General features: G+C 47.1%; 1 protein-coding gene across 9 annotated transcripts in view; it reads right to left on the reverse strand.

Moving 5' to 3' along the window:
• Positions 1 to 19,719, reverse strand: part of FAM168A (family with sequence similarity 168 member A) — a 346,961-nt gene that overhangs the window by 20,285 nt on the left and 306,957 nt on the right. For 6 of the 9 annotated variants that reach the window (XM_045021950.1, XM_045021941.1, XM_045021956.1 and 3 more), the window contains 2 exons: positions 12,046 to 12,171; positions 11,073 to 11,111 (listed from right to left, as the gene is read on the reverse strand). In XM_045021950.1, coding sequence (XP_044877885.1) covers positions 11,073 to 11,111; positions 12,046 to 12,171 — 165 coding nt within the window. The remainder of the gene's footprint in view (positions 1 to 11,072; positions 11,112 to 12,045; positions 12,172 to 19,719) is intronic. The other 3 variants (XM_045021962.1, XM_045021994.1, XM_045021998.1) reach the window with 1 other exon arrangement.

Genomic DNA, 19,719 nt, shown 5'->3' on the forward strand with positions numbered 1-19,719 from the left:
CAAGTCATGCCTGACTAACCTAATTGCCTTCTATGAGGAGATAACTGGGTCTGTGGTTGAGGGGAAAGCAGTGGATGTGTTATTCCTTGACTTTAGCAAAGCTTTTGATATGGTCTCCCACAGTATTCTTGCTGGCAAGTTAAAGAAGTATGGGCTGGATGAATGGACTATAAGGTGGATAGAAAGCTGGCTAGATCGTCGGGCTCAACGGGGAGTGATCAATGGCTCCATGTCTAGTTGGCAGCCAGTTTCAGGTGGAGTGCCCCCCAGGGTTGGTCCTGGGGCCGGTTTTGTTCAATATCTTCATTAATGATCTGGAGGATGGCGTGGATTGCACCGTCAGCGAGTTTGCAGATGACACTAAACTGGGAGGAGTGATAAATACGCTGGAGGGTAGGAATAGGATACAGAGGGACCTAGACAAATTAGAGGATTGGGCCAAAAGAAACCTGATGAGGTTCAACAAGGACAAGCGCAGAGTCCTGCATTTAGGACGGAAGAATCCCATTCACTGTTACATACTAGGGTCCAAATGGCTGGGCAGCAGTTCTGCAGAAAAGGACCTAGGGGTTACAGTGGACAGTGGATATGAGTCAACAGTGTGCCCTTGTTGCCAAAAAGGCTAACGGCATTTTGGGATGTATAAGTAGGGGCATTGCCAGCAGATCGAGGGACGTGATCATTCCCTTCTATTCAATATTGGTGAGGCCTCATCTGGAGTACTGTGTCCAGTTTTGGGCCCCACACTACAAGAAGGATGTGGAAAAATTGGAAAGAGTCCAGCGGAGGGCAACAAAAATGATTAGGGGGCTGGAGCACATGACTTATGAGGAGAGGCTGAGGGATTGTTTAGTCTGCAGAAGAGAAGACTGAGGGGGGATTTGATAGCTGCTTTCAACTACCTGAATGGGGGTTCCAAAGAGGATGGATCTAGACTGTTCTCAGTGGTAGAAGATGACAGAACAAGGAGTAATGGTCTCAAGTTGCAGTGGGGGAGGTTTAGGTTGGATATTAGGAAAAACTTTTTCACTAGGAGGGTGGTGAAGCACTGGAATGGGTTACCTAGGGAGGTGGTGGAATCTCCTTCCTTAGAGGTTTTTAAGGTCAGGCTTGACAAAGCCCTGTCTGGGATGACTTAGTTGGGAATTGGTCCTGCTTTGAGCATGGGGTTGGACTAGATGACCTCCTGAGGTCCCTTCTAACCCAGATAGTCTATGATTCTATTATCAACACAGCATGTGAAGTGTGCAACAATAAGCAAGAAGGGCCCAATGCCACTTGTCCTGGTCTATGTCTACACGGCAATTACAAACCCGCGGCTGGGCTGTGCCAGCTAGGGTGACTAGATGTCCCGATTTTATAGGGACAGTCCTGATTTTTGGGTCTTTTTCTTATATAGGCTCCTATTACCCACCACCCACTGTCCCGATTTTTCACACTTGCTGTCTGGTCACCCTAGCTGACTTGGGCTTGCAGGTCTCTTTCATTGCAGTGTAGACTTCTGGACTTGGACTGCAGCCTGAGATCTGGGACCCTCACACGGTCCTGGAGTCTGGGCTCCAGCTCGAGCCCAGACCTCTACGCTGCAATGAAACGGCCACGCAGCCTGAGCCCTGTAAGCCTAAGTCAGCTGGTACAGGCCAGCTGTGGGTTTGTAACTGCAGAGTAGACATACCCACTGAAGTCAAAGGCACAGCTCTTATTGACGTCAATAGCAGGAGGAGCCAGCTCTCAGTGACAACTGGCTTGCTGACGAGTCTGTATGCAGCTCTGTCCGCTCTATGCAGTTGATGTACCATTATAATTAGCATCTATCCATGGCATAACTTATTTTTATGTTTCTAGCTGCACAGATTTGTCAGGACAAGACTGTACACTGAATAATTTGTTTTCCTTATCTTGCAACTGAAGCACCGTTGAATCCCATCAGTGTCACAAATGCCTTATTCTCCCCTTTAAGTCTGCAATTAACAGAAGCCCATTTTAAACAAAGACCTGAAATGTAAGCAGCTGCACCTGACAAATATGGAAAAGTGCTGACTTCCAGCTATGCTGAAGCTGCTGATTCCCCCACATATGACAGATGGTAATAGGGGATCCGTGGGCTTGTTTATGGTGACTAAACAGGTAGTGTATCTGCAGAGGTCACCTTATTTCACAGGGCGTTTCTCAGATACCTTTTGTGCCAGCCCTGCTCCCTGCCGTCTATTTGCACTATTGACAAAAGCAGTGAGCCTGCTCTCTTGCTATTAAGAAACAGCCATTTGCTCCTTGTGTGCGGCTGGAGTCCAGAAAAGGGAACCTGACCCCTCCTCTTACAGAGGCAAATCTTATCTTAGGCAGCAAGCCAGAATAACGAGGCTTGGCACAGGGCTGTCTTGTGGAAGCCTGGGATGGAAACGTTTCTCCTCGTGCAGCAGGGGGGCTTTGGAGCCGCTCCACGAACAGGACGAACAAGCCACCATCCTCAGGGCTGCAATGGCAATTTAACACTGTTGCCCATCATTCTATCAGGTGCCAATGGCTAACTGACCTAGCACCCCACCACCACCTGGGGAGCAGTGAGCCCACATGGAGCTAGGTTCCACCTGGGCACATGGTGTGTAGACTCCCCTGCATGGGGTGCTGCAATCCTGTCCCCTGACCCTGAAGCTGAACTGCATTGCTCCCACAGCCGGCAGGGCCCTTCAGAGAGAGAGAGGGAGGGCCAGGAACAAAATATTTCTCCAATAGTGCTGCAATCACTGAGGGATGAAAGCAACAGAGAGTCCTGTGGCACCTTTAAGACTAATAGATATATTGGAGCATAAGCTTTCGTGGGTGAATACCCACTTCATCAGACGCATCGCAATCACTGAGGGATGAAAGACACTTCTTAAAAGAAGCATCATCTCTTTTATGTGCAGACAAACACTGGATCCAGAGGAGCTGTTACAAAAAACAGTAAAATCTCCACAAGGAGGTTTATTGGGTCTGCCCTGCTTCAGAAGGAAGCTCCTCTGTCATGGACAGATGAAAACAGGGTTGGGCTCAATTTTACTAGAACTCCATGAGAACAGCACCTACTCTGCATCTCCCCTCCTCCTCTAAAGCGGTTTCTACACCCTCTGGGGATTCCCCAGCCACCCAGGTAAGTCAGCTTTCTGCCTCCTTTGTCCCACCAGAATGACAAAGCAGGAAAAATGGGGCCGTATTCTAGGACAGAAGTGGCCCATGTGTGTCTGGCATGCTGTGTTTGACGAGTTCAACCACGTGTCTTGTGGTTATCCCCATCTTTCAGACAGAGGCGTGGCCCACAAAGACTCGTCCCAGCACGCAATGCACCATCATTTAAGCAAAAGCTATTTGGCTCACCTGGAACATTACATGCAGAGACTGGCAGTCTCCAATGGATGCACCTGACATGACTGACAATGGCGGCTGCAGCCTTTTGTGCTTTATGAAAATTCAGTGCAGCCCTCAAAGCTTCTGTGAAGCTACGAAGAACCCAGCCTTTGGAGGGCAAAGTCTGGGTGATCCAGGGTGGATTTCTCCATAGCCTCACCAGGGAAATAGCCCTTTGTAGAAAGTGCACCGCTTATCAATTCAGCATAGGATTCACTAATTTTAGATCAGTGATACTGACACAATAAATCATTTTAATCTCCTGTCCATTTAAAAAAAGCAGAGAGACTCTGGCTTTGTCCAATTCTGCTCTTTACAAGGCTAATTAGCTGCAACCTTGGAGGTTCAGAAATACATTTTACTGAAAGCGGTGCCACATTACATTTGAACACAAGGAACACATGGTTAATTTGCTATTTATAGTAAATGCTGTGGAAGTAGAGCAAGAATTGACAGGGATTTGAAGGGGATTTCAATGCAAACAGTCCCCTCTGTGAGCAAGAGTCAGGCTGGCTGCAACCCTAATAACGCGAGATTTGTAGAAGCGAGGATTGGGTGAGGCGAGTGAGAAGTTGTTGCAACCTTGTGTTAGATAAGTATGGAATGTAGACTATAGTTTAAATAGAGATGAGAAAAATAAGGTATCAGGATGATCTATGTATAAATAAGATGCAGTTGTTGCTCATTATTGTATGTAACAAAGGCACAAATGCTTGCTGTAATTGTTTACTTGTAGAGAGACCTGTTTAGCTCTCTTCCTCCGTGCAATTGCCAGAGATAATAAAGTATCTGACTTGCTGCACCCAACCTGAGAGTAAGAACTTTGTTTTTCTCCGACAATTTGGGGGCTCGTCCGGGATTTGAACCCGGGACCTCTCCGACAATGCCAATCCTTTGTCCTATGAGCCATTCACATGTGTTCCAGAGTTAAAAAGTTGTTGGGCTGGTGGGTAATGAACTAAAGAGATTTTTCAAAGAAGCAACATTTTTTGTAGACAAATATGCAGAAGAAACATTTACACTTTCCTGGGAGAGGGGGAGAAAGCAGGACTGTATCAGCTGAGTTTCCACCTGGGTACTATCAACAATGGCAGGCAGACTGGCTTTTCTAAATTCTGCTCCTGTTCACCATATATAAATTCTTGACCTTAGACTACTTCAGTGTTGCCAACTAGTCTCGCGAGACTTGGCATTTTTTCTTAAATGCCTAGCTCCTGTCATCACATGACAATCTCAGCTTTCCTTTTTAAAAAAAAAGTCAGTTTCCATCCCTTGTGGTTGCAGAGAAAAGCTGGCAAACGTGCCCCTTAAAGGCTCAGACACCAGAGGGGAAATAAAAAAGTCCTACCCATTCTTTTAAAAATCATCCTGGTTTTGGGGGCTCCGACTCGCACTTTTGAACGTTCGAAGTTGGCCACACTGAAGACTGGAAATTTGTCATATGGAGAGAAATGACACTTGCCTAAGAAAAACATTCTCAACCAACACTGGAGGCATGGATTCCAATGCCTGCTTTTCTCTCTTCAAAGAAGTATGCTGAGAGTTCAGTCATTTCAGTTGAAAGGCTAGACTCGGATGCATATAGCAGTGGATCCTCTACCCCCGCCTCTTCTCAAACTTCATTTTGATAGCAGTGCCCCTGCTGAGCACAAGATCCTGCCCACCCCCCTCACTTGCCATACCAATTCTTCTGTAAAAACGCTCTTTGCCTAATAGTGCATAACAGCAGTGTAAAAAAAAATAAACAAAGTTCTGAGATATAGAGAGAACTATTGAAAACAGCCAGGACAGAGGAAATTATTGGATTCCTGTAATTCTATGTTGATTTTCTCCCTTTAGAGTTAAAGGGTTACACAGACACTTAAAATGAAGGTCATGTGTGTGAAGTTTGACTGAATCATTTGTACTTAATGGTAAATTAGTGGGGGAATTCTAGAAAGCCTTACAGCTGTGCTTTAAGTTCTTTAAGGCAGATTAATAAGTCTCTATGCGCTCTAGCCTTTCACCTCAGTACAAATCTGACTTAGATCACAAATGAGTTTGAGAGTCTTAATATCGTCCATGGAAATGTGTTCATCTCACAAAACCACCACAAAGGTCTGCATCACATTTAGTCTATGCTGAGGTGTAGCTAAGGACTAGAATAAAGAGGAGTGCTTGCAGGTCAGAATGGTAGACAGAACTGTGCAGGGATTTGAAAAATCTGATGAGCAAGGAGGTACTGCAGATGAGGACTGAGGTGCAGCGGAAGAGGTGTATGTGAAAAGACTGCCCCAGTGCTTGCCTGCAGTGTCTGACTCTCACTGGAATGCCTCTCATTTTTGTGAACATTAGAAATCATATTTATAAAGCCTGTGCAACATCAAAAATAGATAATCTAACACAGAAGACTGATGAGCTGCAGCACAGTTTGAAAACAGCAGAGTGGAAAAGTGGAGCTTCTTAAAAAGTGATTACACATCAAAAAATTCTGACAGTGAAAATTTAATCTGCTGATGTTCACAACAGAAATTAAAGGACAAGATTTCAGTTCCATTAATATTCCATCTTATCCTCACAACCCTAAAACAGCTTGTAGATAATAGCACACTTTATGGGACTAGCAAACAGCCTCTAAATGCTTTCTGATGCCTGTAATTTGGAACAAACATGTTAATAAATGGCAGAATATCCATGATCTTTTCTCTGACCTACAAAAATGTGCGTATGTGGGAGTAAAAAACTTCTTAAAGCTAAGATGGAAGCATGGAAAGGGAATGCACAGGTATGATTTGTAAATGACAGAGTAATCCTCATCCATTCTTTCCCTGCTAATGTGCCATAGCTCTGGCTTGGAGGGACTATTTCTAGGGATGAAGGGGGAGTTTCAAACTATGCCTACCCTTAAAATGCTACAGCAGTACACCTGCAGCATTGCAGCCATGCCGCTGGAGCATTTCAGTGTAGACACATACTACAATGATGGGAAGGGTTCACCTGTCAGCATAGTTAATCCACCTCCCACAGAGGTGGTAGCAAAGGGCTTGTCTAAAATTGAAATGCTACAGTGGCATAGCTGCACCCCTTCCATGTAGATACTACCTATGCCGATGGGAGAACCCTCTTGTTGGCAGAGGTAATCCACTTCCCCAAGAGTCGGCAGATCGACTGAAGGATTCTTCCATTGACCTGGTGCTGTCTACACCAGGGGTTAGGTTGGCTTAACAACACTATTCAGGGGTTTGGATTTTTCACACCCTGGCTCAACCTAACCTTTTAATGTAGACTAGGCCTAGACTGATGGAAGAATTCTTCCATTGATTTGGCACCGTCTACACTGGGTGTTGGGTTGGTTTAACTAAGTCTCTCAGGGGTGTGGATTTTTCACAGCCTGAAGAGAAGGAGCCATGCCGATGTAACTTTTCAGTGTAAACCAGTCCTCAGTCATCAGGGCCCATCAATTCTCAGCCCTGGTCTACACTACGAACTTATGTCCGTATAATCACCCCCCTGAGTGACATAGTTATACTGATCTAAACCCCCATGGAGAGAGCGCTATGTGAATGGGAAAGCTTCCCTTGTTGACATAGCTACCACCTTTCAAGGAGGTGGAGTACCTCTACCAACAGGAGAAGCTCTCTCGTCAGTGTAGGTAGCATCTTCACTAAAGCTACAGCGGTGCAGCTGTGCCACTGCAGCGCTGTGAGTGTAGACAGGCCCTCAGTCTCTGCTGAGACTATCAATAAAGGTGCTAATTGTGACACTCTGAGGTCAGGTCTACACTACAGGTCTACACTACATTGCTTAGGTAGAGACAACTTGTGCCTGCTGATACTGCAGAGGGTGGGGAGGAGGAGAATGTAAATGGGGGGCACAGGTCTGCCCCACCTCGCTGGGCCAGGGCAGCCAATCCTGCTGGCTCCTGGGGGGCTGGGGCCACAGAAGTGGGAAGCTCATGCCTCTGGGCTGGGCCTGGCCCCGGGGGACTCACAGCACCACAATGTCTCCCCAGAGATCCTGCGCCCTCATGGACACCTCAGCAGGAGGAGGAGCGTGGGCACTGCCCCAAACTCGGGCTGAGCAGAGGCCAGGGAACTTGCTCCTGGCGCCTTCTCCAGCGACCCCGCACCCTGAGCCTGGCCTGGGGCTGCTGCACTCTCCCCACCAGAGTTACCTGTGGGCGGAGGGCTCTGTCCTTCTCCTGCTGCACCGCCCCCTCCGGCATGTTTTCGGCTCGTTCGGCCCCTGTCCCTGGCAGCTGGGCCTGGGCAGGGAGCAGAGTGGGCAGGATGGACCCTCTTCTCACACGAGCTGAGCGCGGTTGCTCTGTGCCTGCGAGAGCCTGGCTGGGGAGGTGGTGGTGGCCAGCCCACTCAGGCCCAAGTTCGGGGGACAGGGGCAGCGTGAGCTGGAACCCCACCCCACCATCGCGTTTCCGGCTCACTTGGTCCCACTTCCTGGCAGCCAGGCCCGGGTTGGGAGCGGAGGGGGCGGGCCACCGCCTCCTCCTCAGCCAGGCTCTCTTTCAGGCAGCAGCTGCACTGCACAGAGGCAGCAACCCAAAGCGGCCACCCTAGGGTTGCCAACTTGGTAATATTTTAAAAACGGGCACTCAGGCAGGAGTGCTGGAACCTCCCCTGCTCCACCTCTTCCCCCGAAGGCCCCCCACCTCCCCACTCCTCTTCCCCCTCCCCACTGTCACTCACTGCTTTTCCCTCCCACCCCTCCTGCCCAGGTCAGGAGGGATTTGCCTGCAGAGTCAGGGCTGGGAGCTGCAGCCGCCTGATGCAGGTAAGAGGTGGCCCCGGCTGGATAGGTGATGACCCAGCGCCTCCCTGCCTCCCTTGCCCACAGTAACTGAATTTTGGGTGTCCAGTCAGTAGATCTGACCGGACATTGCCATATCCCCTTTTTGACTGGACTTTCCAGTCAAAAACGGGCACCTGGGCACCTTAGGCCATCCTCACCCAGTATGAGAAGTGGCTCCGTCCTGCCCCCTCCACTCCCTGCCCAGGCCCGGCTGCCAGGGACAGGGGCCGAGCAAGCTGGAAACATGTCGGGTGGGAGGTGCAGCAGGAGAAGGAGAGCTCAGCACTCACAATAATCTGGGGATGCACATGACCCCATGTCTCCCCACACGCGTGTCGCCTCTGCGCTCATGTGTGAAAAATCCACATCCCTGAGTGACGTAGTTGTACCAACCTAATCCCCAGTGTAGACAATTCTACGTCGATGAGTGAGCTTCTCCCGTCCACATAGCTGCTGCCTCTTATGGAGGTGGATTAAGAAGACAGCTCTCTCCTGTTGGCGTAGAGAATCTTCATTAAAGAGCTACAGCAGCGCAGTGGAGATTTTAAGTGTAGACGTGCCCTAAGTAAGTTTCCCAGACTTGAAGAAGAACTCTGTGTAAGCTAGAAAGCTTGTCTCTCTCATCAACTGAAGCTCTCCAATAAAAGATATACCCTCACCCACGTCTCTCTAATATCCTGGGACCAACATGGCTACAACACTGCTTATACTATACTAATTGTGGGATGTCACTTACCCACTAGGAAGTGGACTGAAACAACCCATTCATTTCACACAGACAATCTAACAGCCTAAAAGAAGAACCTCCTGTGTTTCCACAGCAAATGCCCTCCAGCTTAAAAGTGCCAAGAGCCAGCAGTGCTGGCTTTTAAAATAAAGTGGGCCAATTTCCATTTAGCTAATGTTTTAGTTCTGCATCTAGCATCACAATTAAGAATCATAGACATTGACCCATCAAATGCTGCCAGGTCACGGTTAGCCTAGCAATGGGAACTAAACTAAAACGGGGGAAGTGAGATTGAAAAAAGCTTTAAAGTAATATTACTAAATGTGTAATAATTTAAAAGCCCTATTAAAGCAACAACCTTTCCATTCACCTCCACATTTACCATATCAGTGGAAGGGGCAGGAACTGCTATTTTAGAGGCTGGTAGAATTCTTTATGTACACAGAAAATCCATTTACAAACTTTTTACTCAACACCACCATTCTCCTCCACAATAGCACTCTCACTGCTTTTGGCCTAGATTCTTTTAATCAGTTTAACAAAGACCTACTAGATTGTGATTAGTTGGCATCAGATCTCATTCCTGATTACATTTTTATGTGCATTTAGAGGAAGTGGAAATACTAAGTGGTGCATGTTTTTACTGCTATGATCTGCAATCACTCAAACCTGCCAGAATTTCAGGATTCCTGATTCACTGATAATTTAGCTGTTACTTCAAAATAAAAAAATAGATGACAGTACTCTAGACAGATGTAATCTAAATCTGGTGTATTTATTAATTGGAAAAAATTAAAACAGAACAATTTGTACTGGTTCATGGATTAAAATCTTCTTTAATCAAACTTTAATGATGAAAGATATGTGAGAGTTTTAGAAACAGTGTTTAGAACAGTGTTAATTTTAAAGCCTAATTGTGATCATTTTACCAGGGGCAGCAAGTGAAGCTCCCCCTTGGGGGAGGCTAGCCCCCTGCCCCGCCTCTTCCGGCAGAGGCCACACCCCTGCTCACTGCCCTCAGCCCCTCATGACTCAGTCGGGTTGGGGGAGAGGGGGCTGAGAACTCAGTCCGGGCCATGGGGGCTGAAGGGGGGCCGAGAGCTCAGTTCTGGCCTGGGTCAAGCTCTCAGCCAGGACTGCAGCAGAGACCCTGACTGGAGCTCTGAGCTTGGAGCCCAGTTCCACCCTTTCCCCCAGCAGCTCTGTCCCCATTCCGCCCACAGCCCTGGCCCTATTCCGCCCCTTCCCCTGCGGCCCCGCCCCCTGCTCACTCCTTCCCCCCCACCGTTGTGGCCCTGAGACCGGAAAAGCTCTGTGCCCCTGCTGCAGCCCCGGGGTTGTGGTGGGGGAGATTTTTGGGCCCCAAATCCAGCACTGCTCCTCCCCCCCCGCCTGGCAGTGTGAGGTTTGGGGAGGCTTAGCCTCCCCCAGCCTCCATTACACTGCCCATGGATTTAGCTATTAATACCCTCTTGGGATGAATGAGGAAGTTTATCTATCCTTTACTGTGTTTGGCTGCAGGTTGAGACTTTCGAAGAAGAGCTCAGTGTAAACAAAGCAGCTGGTCTCTAGCACCAACAGAAGTTGGTCAATAAAAGGTATTACCTCACCCAGCTTCTCTCTCTCATATCCTGGGAGCAACACGGCTAGAACACTGCTAAAAACAGTACAGGCCACTTAGTCATTCATCTTCCATTACGAATAGTGGAAGATGTGTGGCTAAATCCCCTCTACCCTGTAAATCTCAACATTGTAGATTCTGCAGTACTGCAGTGCACTGAATAGCAGACACATTTTTTTCACATGAACTTTTAGACTGATAGAAAGAAATTCTAAATAGGCAGAAATTTCCATCTCTGAGGATTTCTGTTGCTCCTACCTAAATAATATTTCACAGACAGATGTTGGGTTATCACCAAATAGAAAAACCAGATGTATTCATCTTAGGCTGTCCTTCTGTATCAGTACAGAGCTGTGCGGCCACTTCAGAGGTACGGCACCATCTTGGGGCAGAGCAGTGACTTTTGGGGGCTGATTGTGGACCACGTATGGCTTGCATTTAAAATGGCAATTGTCGCATGAGCTTTTAGTATGCACAGTATAACTTTAAAATTGCCTAGTTAATTAAAGGATTTGCACTGGAACAAAGGTACCCTTGTGACTATATACATACATTGACCGTAGTTGAAGTGTGTAGTGGAAAACTGTTGCCCTGCAAGTTGAAACAAAACAAAACAGGAAACTTATCAACAGAAGGATACATAGCCATCGGTTGGGGTATTGTGATAACTGGGGCTTAGGGAGCCTAAGAGCAGGAAAGTGGATGGGAAAGTCCTACTGAGAGTTTCATTTGAATCCCTGGAAAATCATCTTTATTTTGGGATTACCAACTTCTGTTGCCTTCTTGAATGAAAGATGAAGTGACCCTCTCTTCTCCTGGATTCCGCTCTACACAAACTATTTTGCTTAATTATTGTGTGTACATGCATGTGTTCTGTTGCTTATTACCAAAGGAGAATTCATTATTTGACCAGAGAGAGTCCAAGTACAGTAATCTGGCCAAACCTACTGTACTGAATAGATTTCTGCACATTAAACAGGAGGGGCATCATTAATATAGATCTGAAAATGATTTACATTTTTCTCAATGATTGAGGATACAGGTAAAACAGAGGCTTCCCTACTCAACCCCATATGTCTCTTTTTCATTAACACAAGTAGGTGCAAATATTTTCCTCCTTGGCATATTTTTTATGGATGCAAATTTATTTGGGGCAGTGATATTTAGCTTGTCTTCAGGACAAGAAGGTATTCAGAAATTAGTAGGATTTAAGTCCAGAAGGGACCATTATGATCACCTTCTGCTATAGAATTTCAGCCAATAATTCCTGCAGTGGAAGGGAATTGTTCTTCCCAACTACGTAAGTAAATGCTATTGAGCCCAGTATTATTAATAATCATTTAGTTCTTTTGGCACCCAATATCCGAAGCAGTCTTAACAGACACAAAGTTAACCAACACATTGCCAGCAGACCAAATGTCCCACATAAACCCCCAAGCCACTGGAGAGAGAGAGAGAGAGGGAGGGAGGAGTTAAACAGAAGCAAAACAACAAAGCAAAACCCCAGAAGAAAAGATTTATTTACTGAATGCTGCAGATGAAGCTTGGTAAGTTCTGTTCTCAGTCCCAGTGTCCACTGGGAGGTGAAAGGTACCCTCTGTGGCACAAGAGGAGGATGTCTGTGGCCAGGCCTGCTTCATCAGAAGTGTAGCTTGAGTGAAGACAGAAGAAAAGGTGTTATACAGGAACAAACAGCGGGATGTCAATTACAGTGACAACACAGTATCCGTTTTTTGATGGTGAAATTAAAACTGTCATTTTTTTAAAGGAAAAAACATCTAGGAATTTCATATCATGATTTGTCACGTTTCCTGAGGCGGAAGGGTATGGAAAACCAGAAAATTACCTGTCAAGGATTGATGGACTCTTAAAGAGAGAGCATGGGTGTAGTTGGGCGGTGGGGGGCAGGCGTGGACTTTGCTAGCCCCATCCCCACACACAGCCTCATTGGCCTGACTGAGCTGCCCGCTCACCCAAATACAGAAGTCAAACTATGCCTATGGGTAAGAGTCCTACACAGATCTACACTATTAGGCATATGGTTTGCAGGGATAGTTTTGAGAGTGCTTGAACGGTCTCAGGGATTTTCAAGGCAGCATCAATAGGTTAAGGATGTATATATACACTATATCATAGTCTCCAGCCTTCCTGTTCTTTTTGAACAATGCTGACAATATGCACTTAGAAAGCAATAGACTCCAGCTCTCGAGAAGAGGTGTGGGAGGGAATGTGAACTCATGTGAGAGGACTGCCAGGGCTGACGAGACGGTCAGTCTATGGTTAAACGATGGGTTGGGAGTCCGTAGAGCTAAGTTTTATGCCTGGCATTGGCACTACTTCCTGCATGACATCAGACAGGTCACAACTGCTTCGTGCCTCAGTTTCCTCATCTGTAAAATGGAAATGTTAATACTCGCCTACCTCACAGCTAGGCTGGAAGGTTTTGATTCATAGTGTTAGCAAGACACTCCTATGGCAGGTGCTATAGAGTACAAGGTAGAATTAATTGTGCCTATCAGGAGATAGAAGGGATTGGCAGTTCCTCAGTACCCTGTTTAGACTGGCTTTGGCTGTAGAACATATTATGCCCTTTGGAAACATTGGTCAGTAGAAACAATAGCTTTTGGCAGATCACCTTGTAACTTGGAAGGTGATCATCACTGTCCGGAGAAAGTCAAAGTCAGAAGAGTTGCAAAACCCCCAAAACAGACCAAAGCTTGAGGCACTGCATGATTCGGGAGGGGTGATGATGTTTGGTTAATATGGCTGTCTTGAAGCTCTTGAATGGAAACCCCCCAAGGTTGCCTGCCATCACTGATACACCTCTAACAAAATGAGCTTTTATATGACCTTCAAGTAACAGACTCCAAAAACACTGAGAAAAAATTACAAATCCACTTAGACATGGTTCTTAGACACCAGAGAACTAACAGGTGTGTCTCTGAATAATAAGAAACGAACAGTTGGACTGACTTTGACTTTCAAGAGTGGCATTACTACTCCAGACAGAGCTCCTGAGTGCTATTCAAATCTACTCCACGGAGCGTGGCCTTACTGGGAGTTGTATGAAAGGCAGGGAAAATACTGGCAAGACATGGACAGCTTATCATGCCAATACAAGCATTATTACATTGAACTGAAAATTGATAGACAAAAATTCAGAACACTTTGGAAAGAATTTCCATGTTCATTTTTTTCATATGTTTGTATCTACTTAGGTCACAAAGCCTTTGTTCTTACTTGAAAAGGACATTAGAAACCATGCAAAGCAAGCTGACGAGGACTACCATTGACTTTGATCTTAAAGAACCTTTCGTACTGCAATCAAGTGCATTGTCAACATGTGTCTAACTGTGACAAAACAGCAGTCACTAAACCAGGGGCTTTCTGGCAGCGCATCAAGAACAGCGAGGTTAGCTCACCAATAGGAAAGCTCTGCTGCAAGCTGAGCTCTGCAGTAGGTACATGCTGTACCCTCAGCTTGTTATTCAAAGGTTTAGCTGGTCTTCTTTTTCTCCGACAGTATGGAGCCCCCACAATTTTTTGTTGCATATTAGTATTAAACTCTGGTACCTACTGTCCAACACTCACCCGTCTGGGCCCAGGGTGGATTTGGGTACCATAGGATTCATGGGTAGCCAGTTAAATTGGGCATTTTGCCTGGCATTTTCACAGGGGCCCGAAGGATTGTCCAATCCCAGATTAACTCCTTTAGGCCCTTTGAAAATACCAACCCTTGCTCCCACCTCATATTCTAGTAGAGGGTCGGTCAGCACTGAACTTGCTGCTCACAGACCCTACAAGCTGAGGTTTCTGTCCTCATAAAAGAAATGAGTTATAGAAACCGGAACTCTCTAAATCAGACAGCACAAAAGAGGGCTTCCAATATTTAGGAAGTACAATTGTCTTTCCTCCAGAGAATCCTGGCTCTTAAATAGGGGTTGTCTGTAATGTAGTTTGCTTTTGATGAGCCTGACTATTAAAGCATGAAAACCAAGTGATGGCTGGATCAATCCCCAAGAACTGGCCTACTGATTTGATTCTAATGTGAAATCACTGTGGGTGGAGCTAGTGAAAAGATACCATTGTTCGAATTGTTACAAATGTCCTCCAATTAATTCTTATTTTAAAAAATCCACAAAAACAAACAATTTTTGTGAATTCCTTGACTTGACACACCAGTTATGGACCAAACTATTTAATCTGCCTCATTTCAGGGGCCAAGGTGTGTGAGAAAAACATGCTCTGGATCCGAGTAATCAGAGCTGGCAAGACTGGAAATCCAGTGTGATCAGCTATGGCTTTGTCCATCAGCAGTGGAACAAGTCAGTGGGCACGAGAACTGCTTCTCCTATAGTAGGTTATTGTTTCCATTGCCAAAGTTCCCTTTCTATCTTCTCATATAGAACACTGGGAGTTTCCTATGTGGGCTTGTAGTGAAGAAAGAAATTTGGATTCTGATTCCTCTCCTACTTGAAGATCTGATCGCTGTGTCGTGAGCCTGTGACTATTCCTAACTGCTTGTGAGGGACTAAGGATTTCCATATCTATTGCTTGTTCCTGCATGGCACCCAGCAGTGTGAATGTCATATTAGAGACTGCCTAATGCCCGATGTTAGGAGGTTACAAAATCCCTTTTGTTGACTGTTTGCACTTACACTTTTATTCTACAGACCTGAAGACTGCTCTCATCTCCAAGACCCTGACATGTTATCTGCATTTCTGGAAAGACCAATTATCTTAGGGGTCGAATTAAATCCTTGTGGGTGACTCCTCCCACCTCCTCCCCCCCACCTTTTGGATGGATTAATGGTTCAAATGATTTGGATTGAGCAGTTTGGAAGTTTGCATTTTGGCCTTATGCAGTTTGTTCTTAAATCACTAACCCTCACAGAATACATCGCTTAGAGCTACACAAAATGTGAATTTCACATGGATCTAAGAACAGAAATAGGTTATGGTCCTTTGAAAGAGCTACACAGCATGGATGGTACAAGTACAGATGTCAGAACCAACATCCAGGTTCTGTAAGCAGAGATATCATGGGAGGCTAGGGGTTGTAAACTGCCCTCCAGGTGTCAGGTCAGGCACTCTTCCACCATACGAGGTATTGTCTGAGACTAGGGTGACCAGATGTCCTGATAAAATCGGGACTGTCCCGATATTTAACCCTTTGTCCCGCGTCCCGATCAATGTACGATCGGGACGCCATTTGTCCCGATATTGAGGTAAGGAGGCGAGTGGGAGGGAGGCGCTGACCCTGTGGGTGCTCCGGGGCTGGAGCACCCACAGGGAGAAATTGCAGCCAAGCTCCCCACTCCTCACCTCCTTCCCCCCTCTCCCCTCAGCGCACCGCGTTCCTACTCCTCCCACCCTCCAGTGCTTCCCACCACCTAACAGCTGTTTGGTGGCGCTTAGCGCTTTCCAGGAGGGAGGGGGGAGGAGCGGGTACCTGGCGCACTCAGGGAAGGAGGCGGAGAAGAGGCAGGGCATGGGCGGGGACTTGGGGGAAAGGGGTGGAATGGGGGTGGGGTGAAGGCGGTGCAGGGGCGGGAAGAGGAGGGGGGAGGGCGAGCACCCACCTGGCAGAGGGGAAGTCGGCACAGTAGGGGTGAGTGACAGGTAGGGGGGGTGAAGAGGCGAGTGGCGGGTGCGGGGGAGGCGAGCGGTGGGTGGGGGACTGAGAAGGGACACAGCAAGCCAGTGGCAGGCCAGGGGATGAGGAAGGGCGCAGTGGGGGGTCCGAGCAGGGAGGGGGCGGGACTGGGGGCAGAGTGGAGGCAGAGCTTGGGAGGAGCCGGGGTGGACTGTGGGGGGGGGGAGGGGCTGATGGCACCCCAATGTGTCCCGATTTTTAGTGTGGTGATCTGGTCACCCTATCTGAGACAAATACACTTCAGATGACTTAACATAGTTCTTCACCTGGTTATCAGCAATATCTGCTAGATTTGTTTTAGCTTCATTCCAAGACTATTAACTGACAAGGAAAAGCTTTCACTTTTATCCATCTCTAATAGGGTTCCTCTGAATTCCAACTGTTGAGACTGGACAAGTAATTGGAGCTGAACCTAATACCTACAGCACTGCAATGATGGGTCCTCATGTCCTGACTCCTTGATCATCCAATCATCAACTATATGTAAGGGAATATGTGCTCCAGTCAACGTGACTACATGATGATAACACATGGAAAGCCAAAGAGGCAAAACTCTCAACTAGAAGTGTAAATGATGCATGTATGGAGCCAATCTCGTTAATGAGTGCACACAACTGATCCTGAGATTAAAGAAAGTGGAACTAAGCATTTCAATATATGATGGAGTATATCTTTTCCTCTGTCTCCATTTATTCATGACCTGGCATCTTGCAAAAAAACGCCTGGAATGTGGAACCAGGTTTGGGATAGTCTTACCGTAGGTACTTATGTGGTCACCATCAATGTAGTATCTGAGCGCCTCACAATCTTTAATGTATTTATCTTCAAACACTCTTGTGAAGTGGGGGAGGGCTGTTATCCCTATTGTACAAATGGGGAACTGAGGCACAGAGAGGCTAAGTGACTTGCCCAATGTCACACAGGAAGTCTGTGGCAGAACTGGGAATTGAACATGGCTTTGTCAAAGCATTAGCTAGAATCCTAACCCCTGGCCAATCCTTCTTCTCCTCCTTCTAAAGCACATGCGATCTATGAGTGGGGAGGGAGGGGGAGTATGCAGGATACTTTATCTTTACACCTTTACAGAACAGAAATTATCTTGATGAAGCACCCAGAAATGGGTGGGGGAAGGGAGGGAGGGAGGGAGGGAAGACAGCTTACAAACTCCATATCATGAAACGAAAAACAGATAAACCTAATTTCCTGGGTTGATTTTCTGCTAGATGAGAGCATCAAAGTAATGGATGGTCTGCGTTATTCTCTACTGCATTATTAATAGGTAGAGTTAAGGGAGAAACTATGCTCAGTGTGGATAAATGTGTGTCCTACTTACAGGAAAATAAAATGGATGTTTGAATGCAGGAAGTTAAAACAAAACAAAACATCACAGAAAGAGAGAACGCCTAGAGGGGAACATGCATTAGGTTTAAAGCAGGGAACCTATAACCCTGGAAAGAGTCTGATATTCTTTCAAAATATCACTCATCTCTTAATAATTAGCATGCTTCATTTCTTTACAGCACTGGATTCTAGGCACATGCATTTTGTATAGGGAAAGGAAAGGGTATAGCGAAATTGTCTGGCAGCCAGACTCGCATAAGCTTTATCAATATTTGAAATGCCGGAGTTCTGTATTGATCTTTCAACCTGCCTTGTCTCTCTCATTCTAACAGATATTGAAAGATCTGAAACAAAGTCACACACAACAAGGAGTTGGCATAAGCTAGAAATGTATTTTTTCACTGGCGAGGGAAGGTTTCTGAATCCCAGCAGAATGAGATATACATTCACCTGCATGATGCCAGATTTTGTTGCTTCATTTGATGTAACTCAGGTTTGCAGAGAATGAAATGGCTGGTGGCTAACTCTCTCTTGGAAAGGTTTGGTGCAAAATCAATCAATCGAGAGACCTTAGCACTCTTTTCTTTTAAACTACATTTCACTATTCTGTCTATAAATGACACACAGAGAGGGAGAGAGACCTATTGATGCCAGCTACACTTTGCTTTTGTTTTTCTAATGAGAGTCAAGTCTGGATGAAAGTGGCAGGATTGAGAGGATTTTGGACTCAGGAGCTCTCCCAAAATTCCCTCCATGTTTCATTAAGCCCCTCTGGTGCAGGAAGTCAGGAGGTCTGTGATGCCAACTCCTCGAGCCTGGCTTTGAAAATTGAGTGATGTAGCTTTAGGCTGTCTGGGCATTTCGAGTCTGTCAGTGCCAAGGAGGTTAAAAAAAACACACTTTCCTCTGCCAGCCTCATCTTCAGCTTTACAGTTCGTTTAGGAACCAGCTAATATCTTGTACTAGCAACTTAGAGTTCCTTCCTAAAGAACCCCCATGGAAGATGCTGGTATCTACTCCTGTCACCTTCCTTTGTGGAGTCATTAGTAGCACTGTTTTGTTATTGTATAAATAGTTTGGAATAGATCTGGGATTGTAATTAAATGTCAAACGGATTTGACAAGAAATAATGGATGCTGGTGACTCCTCCTAGTGAAATCTGAGCAGCTGCGTTCCATGGACTCAGCCTTGTCTCACCGTGCTGGGGGAATACCAAGGACTGAAGCTGATTGTCTCTAAGCAATGAGTATCTGCCAATTTCATGACACTTTGCTGGGAATCTCTGTGAGAGAAGTGCCGGATCAACAGGCCTGGAGTCCCAGCTTCTTTGTTTGCAGCATGAGCTGCAGCACCACGTTTTTGCTCCGCTGCTGCTAACATGCGGTTCCCACTAGCAACAGCTACCTCTATGGCACAGAGAGGAGGTCAGTCTCCACGGTCCATTTAGTGTTTGGCCTCTGCTGAGCTGCCAATGTGGGCCAAAAAAGTTGGTGGGGGGACAGACAGATTCGGGCTTTCACCAGTGGCTTGCCCTTAGCTCTCTTCTAAGCTCAGGCCCAGCAGCCAGCCAGGAGCTCTTCTTCGCTTCCCCACCCCTGCTAGGGTTGCCAACTTTCTAATGGCACAAAACCAAACACCCTAGTCCTGTCCCTTCCCCAAAGCCACGCCCCTTCCCCGTGGCCCTGCCCCCCCGTTCACTACATTCCCCCTCCCTCGGTGGCTCGCTCTCCCCCACCCTCACTCACTTTCACTGGGCTGGGGCAGGGGGTGAGGGCTCTAACTGGGGGTGAGGGCTCCAGGGTGGGCCAGAAATGAGGGGTTCAGGGTGTGGGAGGGGCTCCAGGCAGGGGTTGGGGTGCGGGAGAGGGTGAGGTGGAGGGCTCCAGCTGGGAGTGCAGGCTTTGGGGTGGGGTCAGGGATGAGGGGTTTGGGGTGCAGGTGGAGGCTCCAGGCTGGGGGGTGGAGCTGAGGGATTTGGAGTGTGGGAGGGGGCTGCAGGTTGAGACAGGGGGTTGGGGGTGTGGAAGGGGGTGAAGGCTCTGGGGTGGGGCCAGGGATGAGGGATTTGGGGTGCAGGAGGGAGCTCCAGGCTGGGGGGTGGGGCCGAGGGATTGGGAGTGTGGGAGGGCACTGTGGGTTGAGGTGGGGGTTGGGGTGTGGGAGGGGGTGAGAGGTCTGTCTGGGAGTGCAGGCTCTGGAGTG

The sequence above is a fragment of the Mauremys mutica genome, chromosome 1 (assembly GCF_020497125.1).
Source record: "Mauremys mutica isolate MM-2020 ecotype Southern chromosome 1, ASM2049712v1, whole genome shotgun sequence".
Classification (NCBI taxonomy): domain Eukaryota; kingdom Metazoa; phylum Chordata; order Testudines; family Geoemydidae; genus Mauremys; species Mauremys mutica.